At 30.1% G+C, this 19,325-nt stretch overlaps 2 protein-coding genes across 2 annotated transcripts; one reads left to right on the top strand and one right to left on the bottom strand.

Annotated features, from left to right (window-relative positions):
* Positions 1-1,714: 1,714 nt before the first annotated feature.
* EMB1923 (embryo defective 1923) lies at positions 1,715-4,406 on the bottom strand. The gene is made up of 2 exons (XM_047310148.2): positions 3,937-4,406; positions 1,715-2,681 (listed from the first exon to the last, which is right to left on the bottom strand). Exons 1-2 carry the CDS (start codon positions 4,238-4,240, stop codon positions 1,984-1,986), a joined length of 1,002 nt encoding a protein of 333 aa, XP_047166104.1. The 5' UTR covers positions 4,241-4,406; the 3' UTR covers positions 1,715-1,983.
* An 8,430-nt stretch (positions 4,407-12,836) lies between these two features.
* Positions 12,837-15,609, top strand: LOC124835246 (putative galacturonosyltransferase 10). The gene is made up of 2 exons (XM_088093128.1): positions 12,837-13,196; positions 13,902-15,609. Exons 1-2 carry the CDS (start codon positions 13,044-13,046, stop codon positions 15,351-15,353), a joined length of 1,605 nt encoding a protein of 534 aa, XP_087949254.1. The 5' UTR covers positions 12,837-13,043; the 3' UTR covers positions 15,354-15,609.
* Positions 15,610-19,325: the final 3,716 nt, after the last annotated feature.

Genomic DNA, 19,325 nt, shown 5'->3' with positions numbered 1-19,325 from the left:
GGGTGTAAATATTATATATTATATTTACATGTAGATTTTTATTATCCATTAAAAATTAAAATTAAAATTTAATATTTATTAAATTTAATTAAAATTAAAATCAAACTTATATTTTATTAAGTTAAATTTACATTATATTTAATATTTTTATAATTTTATTTTAAAAAATTATAATTTTTTAAAATATCCACATGTATCCATAAATTTCTGCAGGTTTTCAAAATCTGAGTATTTATTAAATGGGTATTGACAAGTAACAAGAGAGGTAACAAGTTCAATTTTCTATTATGAATCAGATATCGAGAGATACTATATGTGTTCGACTCGCTATTATGAATCGGTTAGTGGGTAAACACTATTTTTGTCTGACTTGTTGTCATCCTTAATAATCTCAACCCTTTTGAGAATATTCCACATATGGTATAAAATTGTCCAAGAATCCACAACTTTAACAAAAAAATGAGAAACAAATGCAATAAGACCTTTGAAGCTCAATAAAAAGGCTTTAAATTTTTTTGTTAATCCACAATAAAAAATTTTGAGATTCTTCAAAGTGGTTGGTGGATTTATCCAAGAATGTGTTTTACACAACTTCTTGATGTGTTATTATGTTCTTCTTTTACGTTTTGTCAAAAAGGATGCAAAGTAAATCATACTAGAAACAAGTTAGATCATACACACACACACACACACACATATATATATATATATATATATATATATATATATATAACCCAACCTTTTGTTTTAATCAATTATATTATTATCTTATACGATTAGAACAGATAGTACAACCATGTTATGCTTTTGATATGGGTTAACAGATTACAAACACTTCTTAATCAATTAATATAAACATATTTATGCAAATTTGATATTATATACAACTAAGACTCTTTCAGACATGAATTGAACATCTAAGTCTCTTTCCTATATAATTTTAAGGGTTTAATGTCTCAATAGATCCCTATTTTCACCCAGAATTTGAAATAGGTCCCTTTCTTTTTCGACATCTCAATTGAGTCCTTATTTTTGTAAAATTGAAACAAATAGAACCTTTCCGTCAAATTGAAATGACGCCGTTAAGAAGAATATGCTTTATTTCTGGGTGAAAATAATGACGGCGTCATTTCAATTTGACGGAAAGGTCCTATTTGATTCAATTTTACAAAAATAAGGACTCAATTGAGATGCCGAAAAAGAAAGGGACCTATTTCAAATTCTGGATGAAAATAGGGACGTATTGAGACATTAAACCTAATTTTAAGTCTATTCTAACAATTTTAGTACTCAAAGAAAGAACACTTTATATAATTCATGATCAAAAATACTTTTACCAATCTTGAGAGAGCTTCCCCTCTCAACAAATATATCAAAGTTTGACAACATACAAATTCCAATTTCACGTCTAATTACAAAAATATATTTAAAGCTTATTTCTTACTACATAACTTAAGAATCATAACTATCTTTCATTTTCTTCCTTTTCTATCACTTCTTTCTTTTAATTTTCTTATATACGTGTGTGTATATATCATGCATAAAGCATATGAGTTTCTTAAATCATGCATATTAAAGTATCATTGAATAAAAAAAAGTTATAAAGAAATAACTGTACTTGACCGAATATTATAAATGCCTTGCCAATAATCCAAAATCCTTTCCTAATCCATTCCTTTTTTTCTTGCATTTCATTCCATTAATTCCTTAAAAATAGTCAAACTTAAAGATCAAGATTTAGGCTGCACTGGCCGCAAATCAAAATTGCATAGTACATTTTCTGAAATCTGACAAGAAGCTTATATGCACAGGCACAACCTAGGGATTCACTGCTCATTTTAAAGCATGCAAAGAACACTACAATAACTGCATCATGTAGAACAGAATAACACCCTCTGTCCATCTATATCATACCCTACCTAACTTTATAGATCACCAAAATTCATTCTTCTTTGGACAAGATACACTGCTAGTGACCAGTAATCATACAATCATCCATGTCAAGTGCCTGTACCCAGCCCACTTAGCAGCAACTCGCAAACCAATAGCGAAAGCTGCAAGAAGAAGTGGAATTGGAAGCCTCATCTCACTTGTTTCATCTTCTCCAGCTTCTTTCCCTTCTGAAGGCATTTTGGAATACTGATATATGGCTAAGGCCGTGTATGAAATAATCACCAAAACTCTAACCCAAGGCTCCCCAACACCAGCAAGCACGGCTGCCACTGGCATTGCAGCTGAAACATCATCTCTCTTCTTGAGAAATTTTGAAAAGGCATACACCCCAAGCAAAAGGGTCCAGAACAAAGGTTCAGATATATATCCTCTAACAGCAGCATAGCCAATAAGACCAGATACAGTCAAAACATAAGGTTGGTTGTTGATGCAGTTTGGTACAGTAGCTTCACCAATGGCTAAAACAGTTGATGCTAGCACAATGATGAGGGTCAGGTCTGGTACAGGGGCATTGCCAATTATCCAAGAGTAACAAGCCCGAACTGTGTAAAATAAATCCTCCATGCATCTAATTGAAAACGTGATTGGACTTCCTATGAAATGGTAGACTATAGCAAATGCGTATTTGAAGAGATATCCTATAAAACGAGCAATTGCCAATGCAGCATTCTTCCAGTTTGACAATTCAAATAGAACAGCTCTCCAAGCATAGATAAGAAAAGCCACCACTGTACATAATAGGGAATCAAATGGTTACATTATCACATAAAAAAGAAAACAAGTTTTTAAGAGAACAAAGCAGTTGGAAAAAAATGTTCTAAATGGAAATTGAGACACTAAGGGCATACAAATTTTAACTTACACATGTAAGGTTAGTTTCATGTCTGAAACAACAAAAATGTAGAGTATGGGCATATTCACCGTTTGCTTTGGTTCCCGTTTTTACATTTTAGACATACAGTACAGTGAAAAAAAATAATGATTTGGTTTTAGTTGAAATGTGATATTAAATATGAATCAACTAAACCGATCTTCTCCAGTTTAGTTTGAGAGTTTTCCTCAAATTTTATGACTTTCAAAATGGTTTTAAATTTGACAATAACCAAAATAAAATAAAATCTAATGACCAGGTAAGTTATGATCAAGTCTTCAAAATGAATTCATACACCATGAGCAATAAAACAAATGCTACACGCGATAAAAACCTTTGGTAAAAGAATGCACTACAGACCATTCAAGTTAAATTTTTAGTCATGTATTGTTAATGTCATAAACTCACAGTTCAACGTATCAAAAATACACAACACATGGAATCACACCGTACCATTATCAAAAATTCAAAATGTTACTACACAATGTTACAAATCAATACAGCTGCATTAAAGATGAGATTCAGCATGATTCCGAAAAGAAGCCGAAAACAAAACTTAACCGCAATAAAAAAAAAAGTTTTTTCTAGTTTCATCAGATTTAAGATTTTTTGGGATAGATTAGGTGATTCAGTTAAGTTCAGTTTTAAACACCTCATAGCAAAGGAAAACCCTATATACACACACACATCACCCACATAGTGCCATGACAAGTGATAATCTCTTCATACTGATTTATATAATCACTAATTACTCCAACAAAACGTATAGAATTACAACATCACTAAAAAAAATTCTAAATTTGGAGCGGAACCTCAGCTTGTATGTCAAACAAAGTCTCATCCCTGAATAATTGTGCATGACCAAACGTTTCACCATGACATGAAACTCAAGAACTTTAATAAGATTCATAAAAACATTAAATTTCCCCAATTCTTACTAGCCCATCAATCCTTCAACCAAACAAAGCCTTCACAAAAACCCAAACATCATTCTTTATAATTCCAATAAAAGAAAACATTAACACAATTATTCAGCTGAAAACAAAAAAGTTAAATTTATATAATTTCTCGTGTGTGTCCTGTACGAGAGAGAGGGGGGAAATGAAACTGACCCACAAGCCATGGCCACCGAACAGGAGGACTTGGAACTTCTTTGGTGAGGTACCTAAAGCGTTCGGGCATGGTGCTATTCCCTCGCGCCTCTTTCTCTGCTTCATCCAACCCAGTCAAAACGTCGCCGTTACTGCCCTTCTCGTTTAGCGCCGAAATCCTCCCCAGAGGGAAGGTGGGGGATTTGACGGAAAAGCCGATGAGTTTTCGTCTGACTTGGGTCCTGAAGGGTTGGAATTGGGTAGAAGGGAATGCGGGTTTGAAAGAGAGAGTGGGAGATAAGAGGGTTGGGATTGTTGTGGACATGGCTGTTGGGTTCCTTCGTGTTCGATTAGAGACTATTGAGGGTAAAGCATTGTGTTGGAATCAAAGGGGAACGAAAATTTCGATATCCTGCAGTGGAAGATAAACCTCGCTCACTCCCCTCCTCCTGCCCCTGCCCTATTTGCCTTTTCCTAGCACAAAAGTATACTATCGATTAATTTAGCTGTTCAAATTGTATTTCTAAATTGAGAAAGTATGTTAATTTTATTACAAAATTACCGGTTTAAAATAAGAATAGAATTCTATATATATATATATATATATATATATATATATATATATATATATATAACATGTTTTCTTCGTACCATGTGTATTTTCATTTTCATTTTCATTTTAATATATTTTGATATAGTATTTATAGGTTTTATTCAAATTTGATTTCTTAATATTTTTTAATTAAGTCTCCACTTTATTTAAAATGATTCAATGTGATTGATTTAGGTAATGAAATTGATGTTCACAATACTGGAATGTTACTGAATATCAATCCAAACACACTTTTTTTTCCCTAGAATATTTTCAACTTTGATGACACAACTTCATCAAAAGTTTTAGGTTTAATACCTCTTTTGGTTCCTCGAAAGGGGGTCAATGTTCAAATCGGTCCTACCCTTTTTTAGAAGTTTAATGTGGTCCCAACTTTTGTAAAAAGTGTGCAATCAAGTCCTTTTTGGAAACGGCGTTGAGTTTTTAACGGAGCAGCTGACAGGGTGGACTGAAATTAGCTACGTGGCTGTGTGTGGGTAATACGTGGCTATGAGAGGGTGATACGTGGCTGTGAGAGGGTAAATGTGATAATATTACTGAGGTTAAGAAATCAGAAGTTAGGGTTTGAGGAGTTATAGAGAAATTGGTAATTTGGAATTTATCATTGTGGAGGAAGTGTGTTGAAATCTGAAGCGCGAATTGGATACTGCAAATCTGAAACTGAAATTGGAAACAACAAATCAGGTTAGGGTTTATGTTTGATAAAGAAGTTACACTACAATAACTTCTAAACTTATGCATCCCCATCAAAACATGAATCAAAACAACTTAAATAATAAATTCCAAATAGAACGTTAATTTTCCCCAATTGAAAAGCAAAAGCATGCATCCAATCGGGAACCCACAGTTACTGACTTATTCATACAAGTCAATATCAAATGCAGTAGCTTCTGGTTCAGTTTCATAAAGTATATTTCATCCAAAAAATATAAAACAAAAAAGGAGTAAATATGTTCATAATTTATTTACGTGTTTTGTGCTGAATTTTACTTAGCATATCTTAATTAATTACATCAATAATCCAAGAATAAAATACAGTAGTTGGTCATAGAAAAATCACCAATTATTTAATTGGTGGTGTCGCTATTATCAGCCGGAGATGCAGATGCAGACGCAGATGCACTTTTGGGGGTAGAAACACCAGACTTTTCGTCTGTGTATTATTCGCTGGCGTTTTGTTCAAGAAGCTCGATGCATAACCATTGACTTTCGAAGTTGAACAAGACAAGGTAGAAGATGAATTATTAGATGCTGCAAACACCTCACCACAGTAACAAGTAGGGATTATCCCACCTCCTCTCACACCACAACCATGAGACCATCGAGAAGATCCTTTGCCCCAACTTCTCGAACACGACGAACACCCTTCAGAAGAAGTCATTCGTATCTCAAACACCAATTTCTCTGCAACTCCTCAAACCCTAACTTCTGATTTCTTAACCTTAGTAATATTATCACATTTACCCTCTCACAGCCACGTATCACCCTCTCACAGCCACGTATTACCCACACACAGCCACGTAGCTAACTTCAGTCCACCCTGTCAGCTGCTCCGTTAAAAACTCAACGCCGTTTCCAAAAAGGACTTGATTGCACACTTTTTACAAAAGTTGGGACCACATTGAACTTCTAAAAAAAGGTAGGACCAATTTGAACATTGGCCCCCTTTCGAGGGACCAAAAGAGGTATTAAACCAAAGTTTTACTATCTTTGTCATTGTCATAATCCTCTTTCATTTGTGTCTAAATCGTCACTAGCGTCTAGTTTCAATGTCAATTTTTCACTTAACATTAATGGTGTTAGGTACGATTCATGTAATGTTTAGTGTGGATAATCTTATTGGATTTTCAATATTGACATTTTATATACATTTTTTTACCTCAATCTTTATGTTTTAGACTAAGTGCTTCTCGTTCAATTTTTAAAAAATAATTAGGATTAGCTGTATAATTAGACAAAAATAACCAATATTTAACTACTTATAAAACAAGATCAAAATGAGATTTTAGTAAGTTAAAATATTTAGAGATTAATTTATATTTTAGAATATTTTAATGACTTTGGTTGATATCATTGTTGAGCAAGATGATTCCATTGCGAAGCTTGAGAAAGTGGTAGAGAAGTTAGAAACGTTTCTTCCTCATAAGAGGCAACAAAAGGTTGAGGGTATGTATACTCATTTTCAAAAGTCAAATTCAAAGAAGTTAGACTATAACATAGCAAGTGATGATGTTGGTAAAAGTTATGATGAAAGAGTCGGTGATGTTTTAATTGACGAAGACATGGACAAACAAAAATCTAACTTGTACACGCGTTTAAAAGTTGAACCTAGGAAACATTTTAAAAGTGTTGTTTTGAGAATCCCATGAACAAGATTACATAGGAAAAATCAAGGCTCATTGAATAGTTAATGAACTTCTTTGTCTTGAAAAATATGTTTTAGATCATATGTATTGTAGCGAAGCACATTTGTAATTTTGAATGAACTTAAATGTTTAAAAATTAAAAATTTTGGTACATGAACACAAAATTTCACCAGAACAGACAATCAAGTTCCTATCACTATATCTAATACCACCAAACTGAATTCCTTAGTCCGATAACATCAACTTGAAGTTGTTAATTTGGTAGCAACACTCCTGAAGCACACAATCTGGCTAAATAACACTATAATCTCTAATTCAATGTCTTTCCATGTTAATTGGAACATATCATTTGATTGTCTCTCACCAAATCCAATACCATTAATCAAATTTCCCACTCTAGTATACCCCATCAAACAGGAACAAAAACATGTTCTCCCTCTTTTACAATCCGACAGCCAAGAACACCTTTACAAACAAATATGAACCCATCAATGTTGAAAATAAACACAATATTCACCTTAAGAGGAACTAAAAATGTAGAATCGTTGGAGAATAACGAAAATGGAGGGATAGGTCAATGAAGGTCACCAAGGATGTACCTAGAATAATACAAGTCACAATGAAGGTCTTATGCTACAAGGATGTGAGACTTGCAATGGAAGAAAGCAATGAAGGAGAAGAAATTAGTGAAGGAGGTGAAAAGAGTGAAAGAGGTGCGATGAGGGAGATGGAAAATGTATCATATAACGTTTTTAACCTAGTCAAAGTCAAAATGATATTTTGGCCATTATGAAAATTTTGGGAGTGCATGAAGAAGACGCCTATAGGTAGGGTGTGTGAACTATAGGTGTGGGAATCAAGATGAATCGGGCTTAATCCAAAAGAGTGTAAAATGAAATGGACTGTTACTTCCTCACTCAATCAAGTTTATTTCTGCACCCTATCATTTCAAATTTTATTTTATTTTCAGGAATGTATTAAATCAATTTCGGACTTATTTTTCCAAAAGTCACTCACTCACTTTTCTGGAAGACACTTACTCACTTCTATTCAGAATTTTTTTCGGAAAACTTTTGATGTGATACAAGAAGAAATTGATAAGATGAAGGAAGTAATATCCGAAAAGTGGTGATGTGAATAATAAGAAACGTGTTGGGCTACTAAAAAAAGGTGAAAAGGGTAAAATTTGAAAATTTGGAAGACGTGAGAATTAAAAATGAATTAGGTTGTAGCCCAATATACTAATGTGGTGTAAAAATAAAATAGTAGGTGTGGATGCTAAAAGAGAATTTAGCCTAATAACAAAAAAATAACATGAGTAATGATATCATGACACACTTTTACATTCAACACATGTTACAAGGATAAAATTGTCAAAAAAATTGTAAACTTTTGTATTATTTCAAAAAAAGAAAAGAATAAAAGGTGAGTAAGAGAAATGTCAAATGAACGTAAAATATTTAGATTTCTCAAAAGAACTATATTCGATTATGTTACCGAATACTGACACTTAAAGCTATATTCAAATGAGTGTCAAATGAATTCGCAGATACCGGATTCAATTCTACTTATAACTATATTCGGTTATGTTACCTTTATTTGATTCCACCAAAGATTGTATTCGATTACAGTCTCCATACTCGGTTCCCCAATCTGGTATTCAGTTCCCACATGCATTACTTATTTGTTTCCATATATAGCTATTTACGTAAAGCATATGTTAAACTAAAATGGATGGTGTATGTATCATTAGGCCGGTGAAAATGTTGGTCTTTTTCTCCGTGGTATGAAGCGTGAAGATATTCAACGTGGTCAAGTTAGTTGGTGGAAACTGGAAACTTTGCTTTACTGCTTGCAATTAATTGATTTTACAAGACAAATATTTGCCTTGAGAGAAGGCGACAAAACAGTTAGTGCAAGTGTGGTGTCAAAAGTACTAAGCTAATACCGTCTATATGACTCAAGTTTTAGTCTACACATTTGCAAAAAGGGGTTGAAAGCCTTGAGACCTACTATTTATCCTGAAAAATACAAACCATGTGCCAAGTAATTATCATTTAGCGGTTGTGTTGGATGAAGTTCAGTAAATTGAGTAAAATCTAGAGAAGTTAATCTTCAATGTTCATTTTTGTAGTGCATAACTTTTAACATGCCTTTGATCACTACAGACTTTTTCTGCTTTAATTTGTATCTTGTGTTCTAACAGTCTAAGCCTGAGTTTTACAAATCTTATGTTTTTAATAACGATTCTCATATTGTTCGAACATGTATTATTGATGGCATATATTGATTTGAGATAAACGAATAGGTTGCAATATGATTTGTTAGCTTTGGGAATTAGGTATATGTTTATCTATCATTTATATTATTAACCATCTATTTCCACTTGTTGTAAACGTAATTAACTTTATGGCTGAAACGTAATAATTGAATAATAAACACCATTAGTTTGAACGATGATAATTATATCATTAATATTGTAATTTAGGTTAATTATTTGGTTCATCATCAATATTCAATTTCACTTTAATAACAAAAAAGTCATACCATTTAGTAGTAAATTATGTATTCATAAAATATTATATTTTAAAATTACTTATTTAACTTTACTTAGATATATTTTTTTTTACATTTAAAAAATTAATTTTTATTTTTTCTCCTTATAAATATTTTTACAATTATATATAAATAAACAATCATAATTTTATATTACTTTTATAACTAAGAATATTTTGGTAATCTATAATTTTTTACATTTTTAAAATTAGTTTTAACAATTAATTTTGATTTTCTCTTTATAATTTTTTTTACAATTAAATATAGCATTAACAATTATCATTTTATATTACTTTAATAACTAGGATATTTTGGTAATCTTTAATTTCTATCAATTAAATAATTTTTTTTATTTGTCATATCGGTCAAATCCTACACTAATTCTCACATATTTTACTTTCAAATCAACTCTCATTCACTTCCAAATTCATTAAAATAAACAACAATTAATTCACCCTCAAATTACTCTCTCCCAAATCATTATTCTAAAGTAAACACATCCTTAAAGAATGACAACGTGATAGTGTAAAAAATATATAATATTATCAATATGACTAATATATATAATGTGACACCAACCTTTCATGGTCACGTCATTTATATTGTCATGTCATTTAAATGGTAATAAGATAATAACGTAAATTTAAATGATACATATGTCATTGTCATACGAGTTAGATTGTCCAATATGACATCAATCATCCACTCTATTGTATAATTTATAACGTAAGATTGTCACCCTTAATATTAGCACTAATTTAATAAAAAGAATCACAATTAACTCTTTTTAATAAATATAAAGATTACATTAAAAAGTTGAAAAAAGATATTGAATAATTTTAACAAATATTGAAATTAAAATTGATATTAAACCTAAAATCTAAATATAAATGAAAGATTGTTATTGTGTAGAGTGTGTACAAATTCTAACCAAATTAAGTTAATGTTTACACTTGAGTTAACAAAACAATGTCAAAACTTCAATTCAATTAGTTGTATGTTAAACTTGTAAAGCATTATGCCATAAATACTAAATTAAAGAATGCTAAAATGACTATGAACAAGCACCACTACTACATATATTAATTAGCCTTTGGTCCCATGGCCATAAGAAAATATCAGTTAACTTATAGGCTGATGATTTTGAAGTTAACTGTTCAATTATTCTTATATGCTTAAATAAAATATATAATACTTGTATTAAGTACAAAAATTGAAATTAGCAAAAGCACATAGTACTGCACAACCAATGAATGAAAGTTTGAAGGAGTTGGAGCCAACATATGCACATGTTGGAAACAATTTGGTTTTGCAAGTGACCAGGGAAGATGTTGAAATGGCATAAATAATGGATGGGACAACCTTAATCTTCTTTAAACAGAAACTTAGGTTAGGTGCTCCACATGGGAACATTATGTTTAATCAAAAATCAAGTTCCTACCACTCCCCAACCTCTAATGCATTAATTATTACAATTAAACTCCAACTTTAATTAATGAACACCCCAAGCACTTATGGTTTTACTTAAATTTATCCTTCTAATGTATGAGTATCGACTACCATATTTTTCTCTTCAAATTAGTAAATTACACACATACATACATACTATATATAATATTATTGATTATTAACTTCCAAAATTATTATATTGCTTTATTATTAACTAGGAAGAAAATATTCATGCATCATAAGTAAAAAAAAAGGAATTTGCTACATGATAAAAACAAGTTGGAAAAAGAATAGCACGTATAAAATTTTAAGGTAATGTAAAAAAAGAGATAATATAAAGTTTGTAAACAAAATTATAGGTGAGAAGACTCTTAAAAAAAGTCTTCGAGATATTCATCCCGTGTGTTTAAGGGTTTTAATGAAATGATTAATAAAAATTTCTCACGTAACATGCTAATAAATAAAATTTTAACATTCAATTTGTAAACAAATTTTGTTTTATTTCATGTCACCTAATGTTTATATTTATACAAATGTCAGCAATGTTTTATGTAAAATTACAAAAAGAAGGCGTTGATGATAATAAAAAATTTAACGTGAAAGACTTAAGGTACGCCAATTTAATTTTTAATACTAACATTTAATCAGTGTTAATATACTTTAATAAATATGTATAACTGATGAAGGTATTCATGCTGATCCACGACTTATTTACAAGTTAAAACTAAAAAAATATCTAAAAATATGTTGGCATGAAATTTATAAAATGTTTTTTAAGAATGAAATTTATAAAATGTTAAGAATATATTAAATCTCCCTTAAAAGGAATATATTAAAACTGTGAGCGTGATTATGCATTAAGAATGCTAATCATTGAAATTTATTTATCAGTAATTTTTAATTCATTTCCATTTATTAAGAGAGAGTTTTGGATATATAAAAAATGAAGAAAAGTGTCATTATCATTTTTTATTATTTCTATGTGCAATCCACATGATTGTTTTTTAACTTGTTATCAAATATTTCTCTAAATTTTGAAAATTCTTCCTTTTCTAAAACCTATGTATTCACAAAAAAAATAAAAATAAAAAATTACAATTTATTCAAGTGAAATAATCTACAAAATCATTCTTTATTTTCTAGCTTAGAATTCAAATGTTTATGAAGGTGAGAAGTGCAACCAAGTGTTAAAGTTATTATTTGTGAAATTGACCTTAAATTATTCTAAAATGTGTAAATGTTATCTTCTTAAAGCCAATTGGTGTAACATTCTTTCTTAAAATTGACTTCCGGAAAATATATTTTGCAATGTGAAACATTTACCAATGAGAAACAACTTTAAAAAATGTTAAAAAGTTAATATTTTGCAAGAAAAATAATGTGAATTATAGAATTATATATTAATTGAATGATAAATAATAACATTCAATTAATCTTTCTTATTGTTTTTTTGAAAAATAAAAATATTGTGATATTATGTGATGCAAAAACTTAAATTTCAATTAAGGTAATATATAAATCAAAATTGTATGGTTGGTAATATTTTTTTTTCAAGTCATTGTATTGGAGAAATGTCAGATTTTTATTGCATGCATGTCACTTTTTAATAGGAATATGTAACCTAATGTTTACAGCAAAAGAATATGAATATATGTAACCTGATATCTATAATGTAAGTACAGTGGTACTGCGTTACATCAATTGTATTTAAAAATATTTATTTTTTTCAAATGATATATAATAAATCAATAAACATTTTAATTTTTGGTATAAAGTTTACTATCATAAAATCATATTGATCACATGAATTATTGTTTTTTACTGTTTATTATTTTTCTTAGAAAAAGGATTACCAAAAATCTAAAATGGTATGATATTAACAGCCATAAAGAATGTGCATGTGGCATATACCATTTTTGTAAGTAGGAAGAGCAGTTTGTAACGAACAGAATCACAGAAACCCACTTCTCTCCCATTCCCAACCCAACGGTTTCATTTTCTGGCTCTTTCTCTTCTTCGCTGTGCTCACTCACTGATCAAGAAGCCTTTGGGGTAAACTAAAACTCAAAGATTTCTTCAAAGTTTCGTTCTTTATTCCCGGAAGATCCAAGCCCAGCAGCAGATCTCTCTCTTCAGCTCCAATTATGAGGCGAAGGAGCGCAGATTTTCGAAGGCCAGGGAGGAGGAGGCTGCAGGATGTAGTGTGGTTGACATCGTGTACTGTTTTGCTTCTTTTCTTTATTTATATTCTCGCCAAAGGCTCCACCAAAATTGACTCCACTTACCAATTCTCAAGGGTATAAATTATTCAATCACCATATTTTCTTATTCTTGAATTGTTTCTGTTTTTTTTCTTCTTCTGTCAGTTTATAGATTTCTAGTCTTGTTGTGGAGAAAAACATGCAAATTGATTCACTTTCAGACTTTTGAGGTCTTCAAGTGTAAAATAGTAATCAATTTAGTTTTAGTGACTTAGGAATAACGATAATGGCCAGTTACGAATAATTGTTTTGTTTGTTTCTGTATCTATCTCATCTTTCTAAATGCGTATTATCATCAGGGTCATCTTGGTTTTCTTGGATTCATCTGCATGTATCTGTGTGCACTGTGCAGTAAATGACTAGTTTAAACCATGCCAGACTATTTTTGTTCATTGTTTTTTATGTGTTTATTGCATGTATTGCTTGGGAGGCGGAAGGATTAAGGGGTGGATTAAATCAAATACATTAAAAGATATTAACTATTAGGGGTGTGTGTTCTTAGTTCCCAGTTCCTACCAAACTTATTGGAAAACCTTTCCATTCAATAACAAGAAAAATGTTGTTTCCAACTGTGATTGCATAAAAAGATTATAAAGGTTTTAGTTTCTAATATTGCATTGCTATGGTGAACTTAATGATAACGATTCAGTTTCCATGTCATGGTTGATTTTAGTTCTTGGTGGAGGGGGGAAGGTAATCCGTCATTTGTTTACTGATAAGTTATTGTATGATGTTGTGTAGAGAACTTTCAGGCGTGACAGGGTTATTGAAGGCTTCAATGTTACGGATGCAATGTTAAGCCATGAGTCTGTGACCAGACAAATTAATGATCAAATCTCACTAGCAAAAGCTTTTGTTGTAATTGCAAAAGAAAGTAACAACCACCAATTTGCTTGGGAGTTAACATCTCAGATCCGCATTTCACAGATTTTTCTCTCGAATGCTGCCACGAGACGTACTCCATTAACAATCAAGGAATCACAATATGCAATTCGTGATATGGCCTTATTACTGTTTCAGGCCCAGCAGCTCCATTATGACAGTGCAAGCATGATCATGAGACTGAAAGGAAAAATTCAAGCTCTTGAAGAACAGATGAGTTCTGCAAGTGAGAAGAGTTCAAAATATGGACAAATAGCTGCTGAAGAAGTCCCAAAGAGCCTATTTTGCCTTGGTGTCAGGTTGACATCTAAATGGTTCACGAATCTTAGCCTGCAGAAGAGTTTAAAGGACCAAAGACAAGTGGACATTAAACTCAAGGATAATGATCTTTACCACTTCTGTGTCTTTTCTGATAACATTCTTGCTACCTCGGTTGTGATCAATTCCACTTCGATAAATTCCAAAAACCCAGATAAGATTGTTTTTCACCTTGTCACAGATGAAATAAATTACGCTGCAATGAAGGCATGGTTTTCTTTGAACGATTTTCGAGGGGTGACAGTTGAAGTTCAAAGGTTTGAAGACTTCAGCTGGTTGAATGCCTCATACGTTCCTGTGCTTAAGCAGCTACAGGACTCAGAGATACAGAACTATTATTTCAAAGGCAACAATGATGATAACAAAACTCCCATCAAGTTCAGGAATCCGAAATATCTGTCCATGCTTAACCACCTGAGGTTCTACATCCCTGAAGTTTTTCCCGAGCTGAAGAAAGTGGTGTTCCTGGATGATGATGTTGTGGTTCAGAAGGATCTTTCTGATCTTTTTACCATTGATTTGAACGGGAATGTCAATGGAGCCGTTGAGACATGCATGGAGACATTTCATAGATACCATAAATACTTGAACTACACACACCCTCTAATAAGAACACATTTTGACCCTGATGCTTGTGGGTGGGCATTTGGGATGAACGTGTTTGATTTGGTTCAATGGAGGAAAAGGAACGTGACAGGAATCTACCACTATTGGCAAGAAAAGAATGCAGACAGGACATTGTGGAAACTTGGTACATTGCCACCTGGGTTGTTAACCTTCTATGGGCTTACCGAGCCCTTGGATCCATCATGGCATGTGCTGGGTTTTGGCTACACAAATGTTGATCCTCACTTGATAGAAAGAGGGGCTGTTATACACTTCAATGGAAACTCCAAACCGTGGTTGAAGATTGGGATGGAAAGGTACAAGCCTGTGTGGGAAAAGTACGTCAATTATTCTCACCCATTATTGCAACAGTGTAATTTTCATTGATTTTCCACTGCATCATGACGACGGTGGTAGAAAATAGTTATACACATATATAGTAAAGTAACCAATCGTTCTTGATACAACTTTTTAGTTTTGAAGAGTTTGAGAGTCTGTAATCAAAGGTCGAACATCCACCTTAGCATGGCATCAAAGTTTTAAAGATTTATGCCAAGGTCTCCCGAGTAACCATTTTTCATGAAAAAACCAGGTGAGTTTTATATTTTAAGGTTTTGTGGATTAATGTTACGGGATTAGTTAATTCTTCTGTTCAACAAGACTTTCGTTTTCTCCAACGTTAATCCCATATCGTTTAGCTAGAAAATAACGATACCACGAAGTCTTTGGTAGGCAGGGGTATCTCTCGTATCCTTATTGCTCACTCCCTAAAATTTGTCATTCGAATCTCCATGTACGAAAGCATCCATGTATTTTTCGAGTAGCGTTCTTTAAAAACAGAATAAAAATATATGAAAATGTTTTATATTTCAAGAATTTAAAAGTTATTGAATGATCTATTTTAAAGGTATCAAGGTTAATCAACCAATTGTTTTGATATGAAATTTCACAATTTCTAAAATATTAAAAAATGTTTAATTTGTTTCAAATCTATTAAATTTTAATTTTCTTAATGGATAAAAATATTTGAATTATTACCAAATACACAAAAAAATATTTAAATATTAAATAATAATTAAAAAATATTAATATCGATGATTTTTTTTTCTAATTAATCTTGACTAATATTATCTTTTTAGTCAAAATTTTTTAAATGGTGTGGACAGAGTTTATTTATAATTAGTTGAAATTATTTCCAGTTTTTACGGTTATCTTTACATTATTGAATTTTTTTCTAACCTTTTTTTTTTATCAATGTAGGCTGATAAATTTTCTCAATTAACATTTATCATAAATAATCCTAATTAATACTTGCTAAATTTTTTTTCTCCGTTAATGTTAATATAAAATAATTCTAACATATTATTGACAATAATAACATTAATATCATTGTAAAAGAAATTATTATATTACATCAACAATAAAAATAGTTACGAGAAATGTCAATGGAATGACATTAATTTATAAAGAAATAGTTTCTTTGAACAACAAATAATCCTAACAAGTTAAATAAAAAATAAATCTTATCAACATAAAAAAAAAAATAACTCTTATCATCTCAGCAATATCTTAATCTTAAATAATATCTTAATGTTTGTCAAATCAACAACTTCTAATCAAATTTAAATTAAAAAAGTTATATAAAGAACATAAAATTCCTTTTAATATTTAAAATAAAAATTAAAAATATTTATTTCTGATTAATTACTTTTATAAGATTCTATTATTTCAATAATTACTTTTAGGTTATATGAAAATTAGTATACTAATATGGTGATGAAGAGTTTAGTATGCACGTTATGATTGGAACTAATTTCACCCAACTATAACATTACTAAAAGAAAAAGTTAAATCTTTATATAATATTTGCTATTTTTGTTAATTTGTTTTTTTTTATTGAGTGGACAATCCCTTCACTCTCACATTCTATTGTTTAAATATTCTTCTATCAGTAATGTTTAACTACACTTCTCCCTTATTCAACCATTGGGAGTGTTTGCATGTATGCTTGAATTTTTCTTTGTCCAATTGTCGTCAAATCCAAAGTTTAAAACAAATTGTTATTCCGTTAGATTCGACCTTTTCTTTTTATTTTTAATTTATTATAAACATTCCCATCAAGTATTAGGAGTTTTTGTAGATGAATATGGATAGATTTTAGTCTAACTTCTTCCTCAAATCCAAAGTTTAAAACAAAATGTAGTATTTCTTTCCTTGTTATAAAAACAAATACACTTTAGTTTGATTTGAATTGGTTTGTTTCTGCATTGATTATGAACAATCTTATCATGTATTTTTATCAAAAACAACTTACGTTAGGCGTATGCTATTACTTGAAAATTTTATTAAAAAGAAAAAAGAAAAAAATGAAAGAAAAATAATGAAGGATCATATATGCTGTTACATAAAAAAATTATTAAAAAGAAATGAAAGAAAAATATGGAAGGATGATATCATGTATAGTAAAATAATATCTATTATGAAAAAAAAAACTCACAATTTTCTTCATGAAAATTATTTCATATTTTTAATTTCATATACCAAAATAGACAAATTCTTCTTCTTATTAAAAAAAATTATCATTAATCAATCATCTCACATTTTAAACAAAAGACCTTTAATTTTTAGAAGTTTTTATTTTGGAAGATTTAATATGAATTTTATTTGGCCTATCTCTATCGAATTTCCTTTAAGTTTGAATCGATTTATCATCCTCTTAGTATTAGAATTTTTCCTTCATCAAGCATATTAGTTCATTTATAAGCTATTTTCAATTCCTCTACAAAACGAGTATTCTTAGATGTCAAATGATTATAAATTGTTGCTAAGTTATTATATGTTAATCTAATTGTTATAAACCTTGCAAACTATTCATAATGGAAGTGACATCCACTAAAGAAAACATATCAACCAAGAAATCAAATTTCACTTATACTTCACTAATTAGATTCTTAATAAGAGAAGATCGATTCAAAATACAAAAATTATCATGATTAACTACCACAAGCTCTGACTGTGACTAAACAGTAAATCACGTTTGACTACCAATACTTTAAAGAAAGGTCATGAATGCAAACTCAACGTTGAATTTTTTTGAGTTTTATGAAACTAAAGATAAATTATTTTGTTAAAAAAAAAACACAAAAAATGTGAAGAGATAAATTTCAAGTTTTAACAATCAAAATCCTTTACATGTCTTCTAAAGAAGAAAAACAAATTTATACAACCTTTGGCCAAGTAGAATTATCTTCCATGAATCCAAATGCTTTCAAGCCACGTCAAGTTTTTATAAAGATCTAAATATGTATAAGGTTTATCTTTTTTCTTAATAAAATATACCTATATAAATAATTTTTTCACTCCTTCAAACAAATTAAGATAAATTTATTTAGAAATATGCATATAGACCAAATATCTCTTTATATAAGAATAAGGTAATTAAGATAAAATAATATCATACACATTATTAATGATTCTCAGCACATAGAAATTTTTGTAGTCACACATTTAAAAAACATTTAGAAAAAAATTATTTTCCATAATCTTAATCTTGTAAGCAATTTAAAATAATATAAAACCTCATATAAGAAATCATATCTATATCTCACCAACTTTTTATCTTAACATGTATTTTTCACTTTTTCTTTTTTTTAACAGTTTCGCTTAATTTAATCCATTTTTTCTTTCACATCTTTGATTTCACATAACTTTTTCAGATTCTTTGGGATTAAATTGTTATTGCCTTTTTAATCATCCTTCCTTTTGTGAACTTGCTAAGTTTTTCAATCATGTATATTAATATTAAAATGGAAAATAATTATTGACTTTTAATTATCTTAGTTTATAATATTGTCAACCACTCTACATACATTAAATTTTTAAGCATTATATAAAAATATATTGTTTTCCTTATAATTTAAGTAGGGAAATGGTAATTGAAAATTAGAAAAAAAATTCTTAAAATTCCAAAGTTAGAAAGAAGAGCAGAGTTCACAGAAGCTTGAAGTTCTTTGTTGGCTAATACTTGGCTCCATGCTTTCAGTTTCACCACTTTGTTCAAAACAAAACATCACTTTCCCCTTTTTGCCTCCAATCAACCACCACTTTCTAACATACTACTACACCTTTTAAATATCTTCTTTTATTATCCCATAAATGCTACAATATCAGCTGTGCTCATCGATATTATCTATGATCCCATTTCGGTATAAAGATTAGGACAATGCCACTCTAACCTCACACTTAAACATAATTACTATCTTCATTTCTCAAATTATAGGGTACTTTTTTATTTATTTATATAACTTAAATTTATGAGATTTTTTTTTAAATTTACTTCATTACAAATATAAAAGTGTT

Source organism: Vigna umbellata, chromosome 6 (assembly GCF_029865625.1).
Source record: "Vigna umbellata cultivar VRB3 chromosome 6, Vumbellata_1.0, whole genome shotgun sequence".
In the NCBI taxonomy this organism is placed as follows: domain Eukaryota; kingdom Viridiplantae; phylum Streptophyta; class Magnoliopsida; order Fabales; family Fabaceae; genus Vigna; species Vigna umbellata.
Note: the sequence above shows the minus strand (reverse complement) of the source record. Positions and strands in the feature narration are given on the sequence as shown.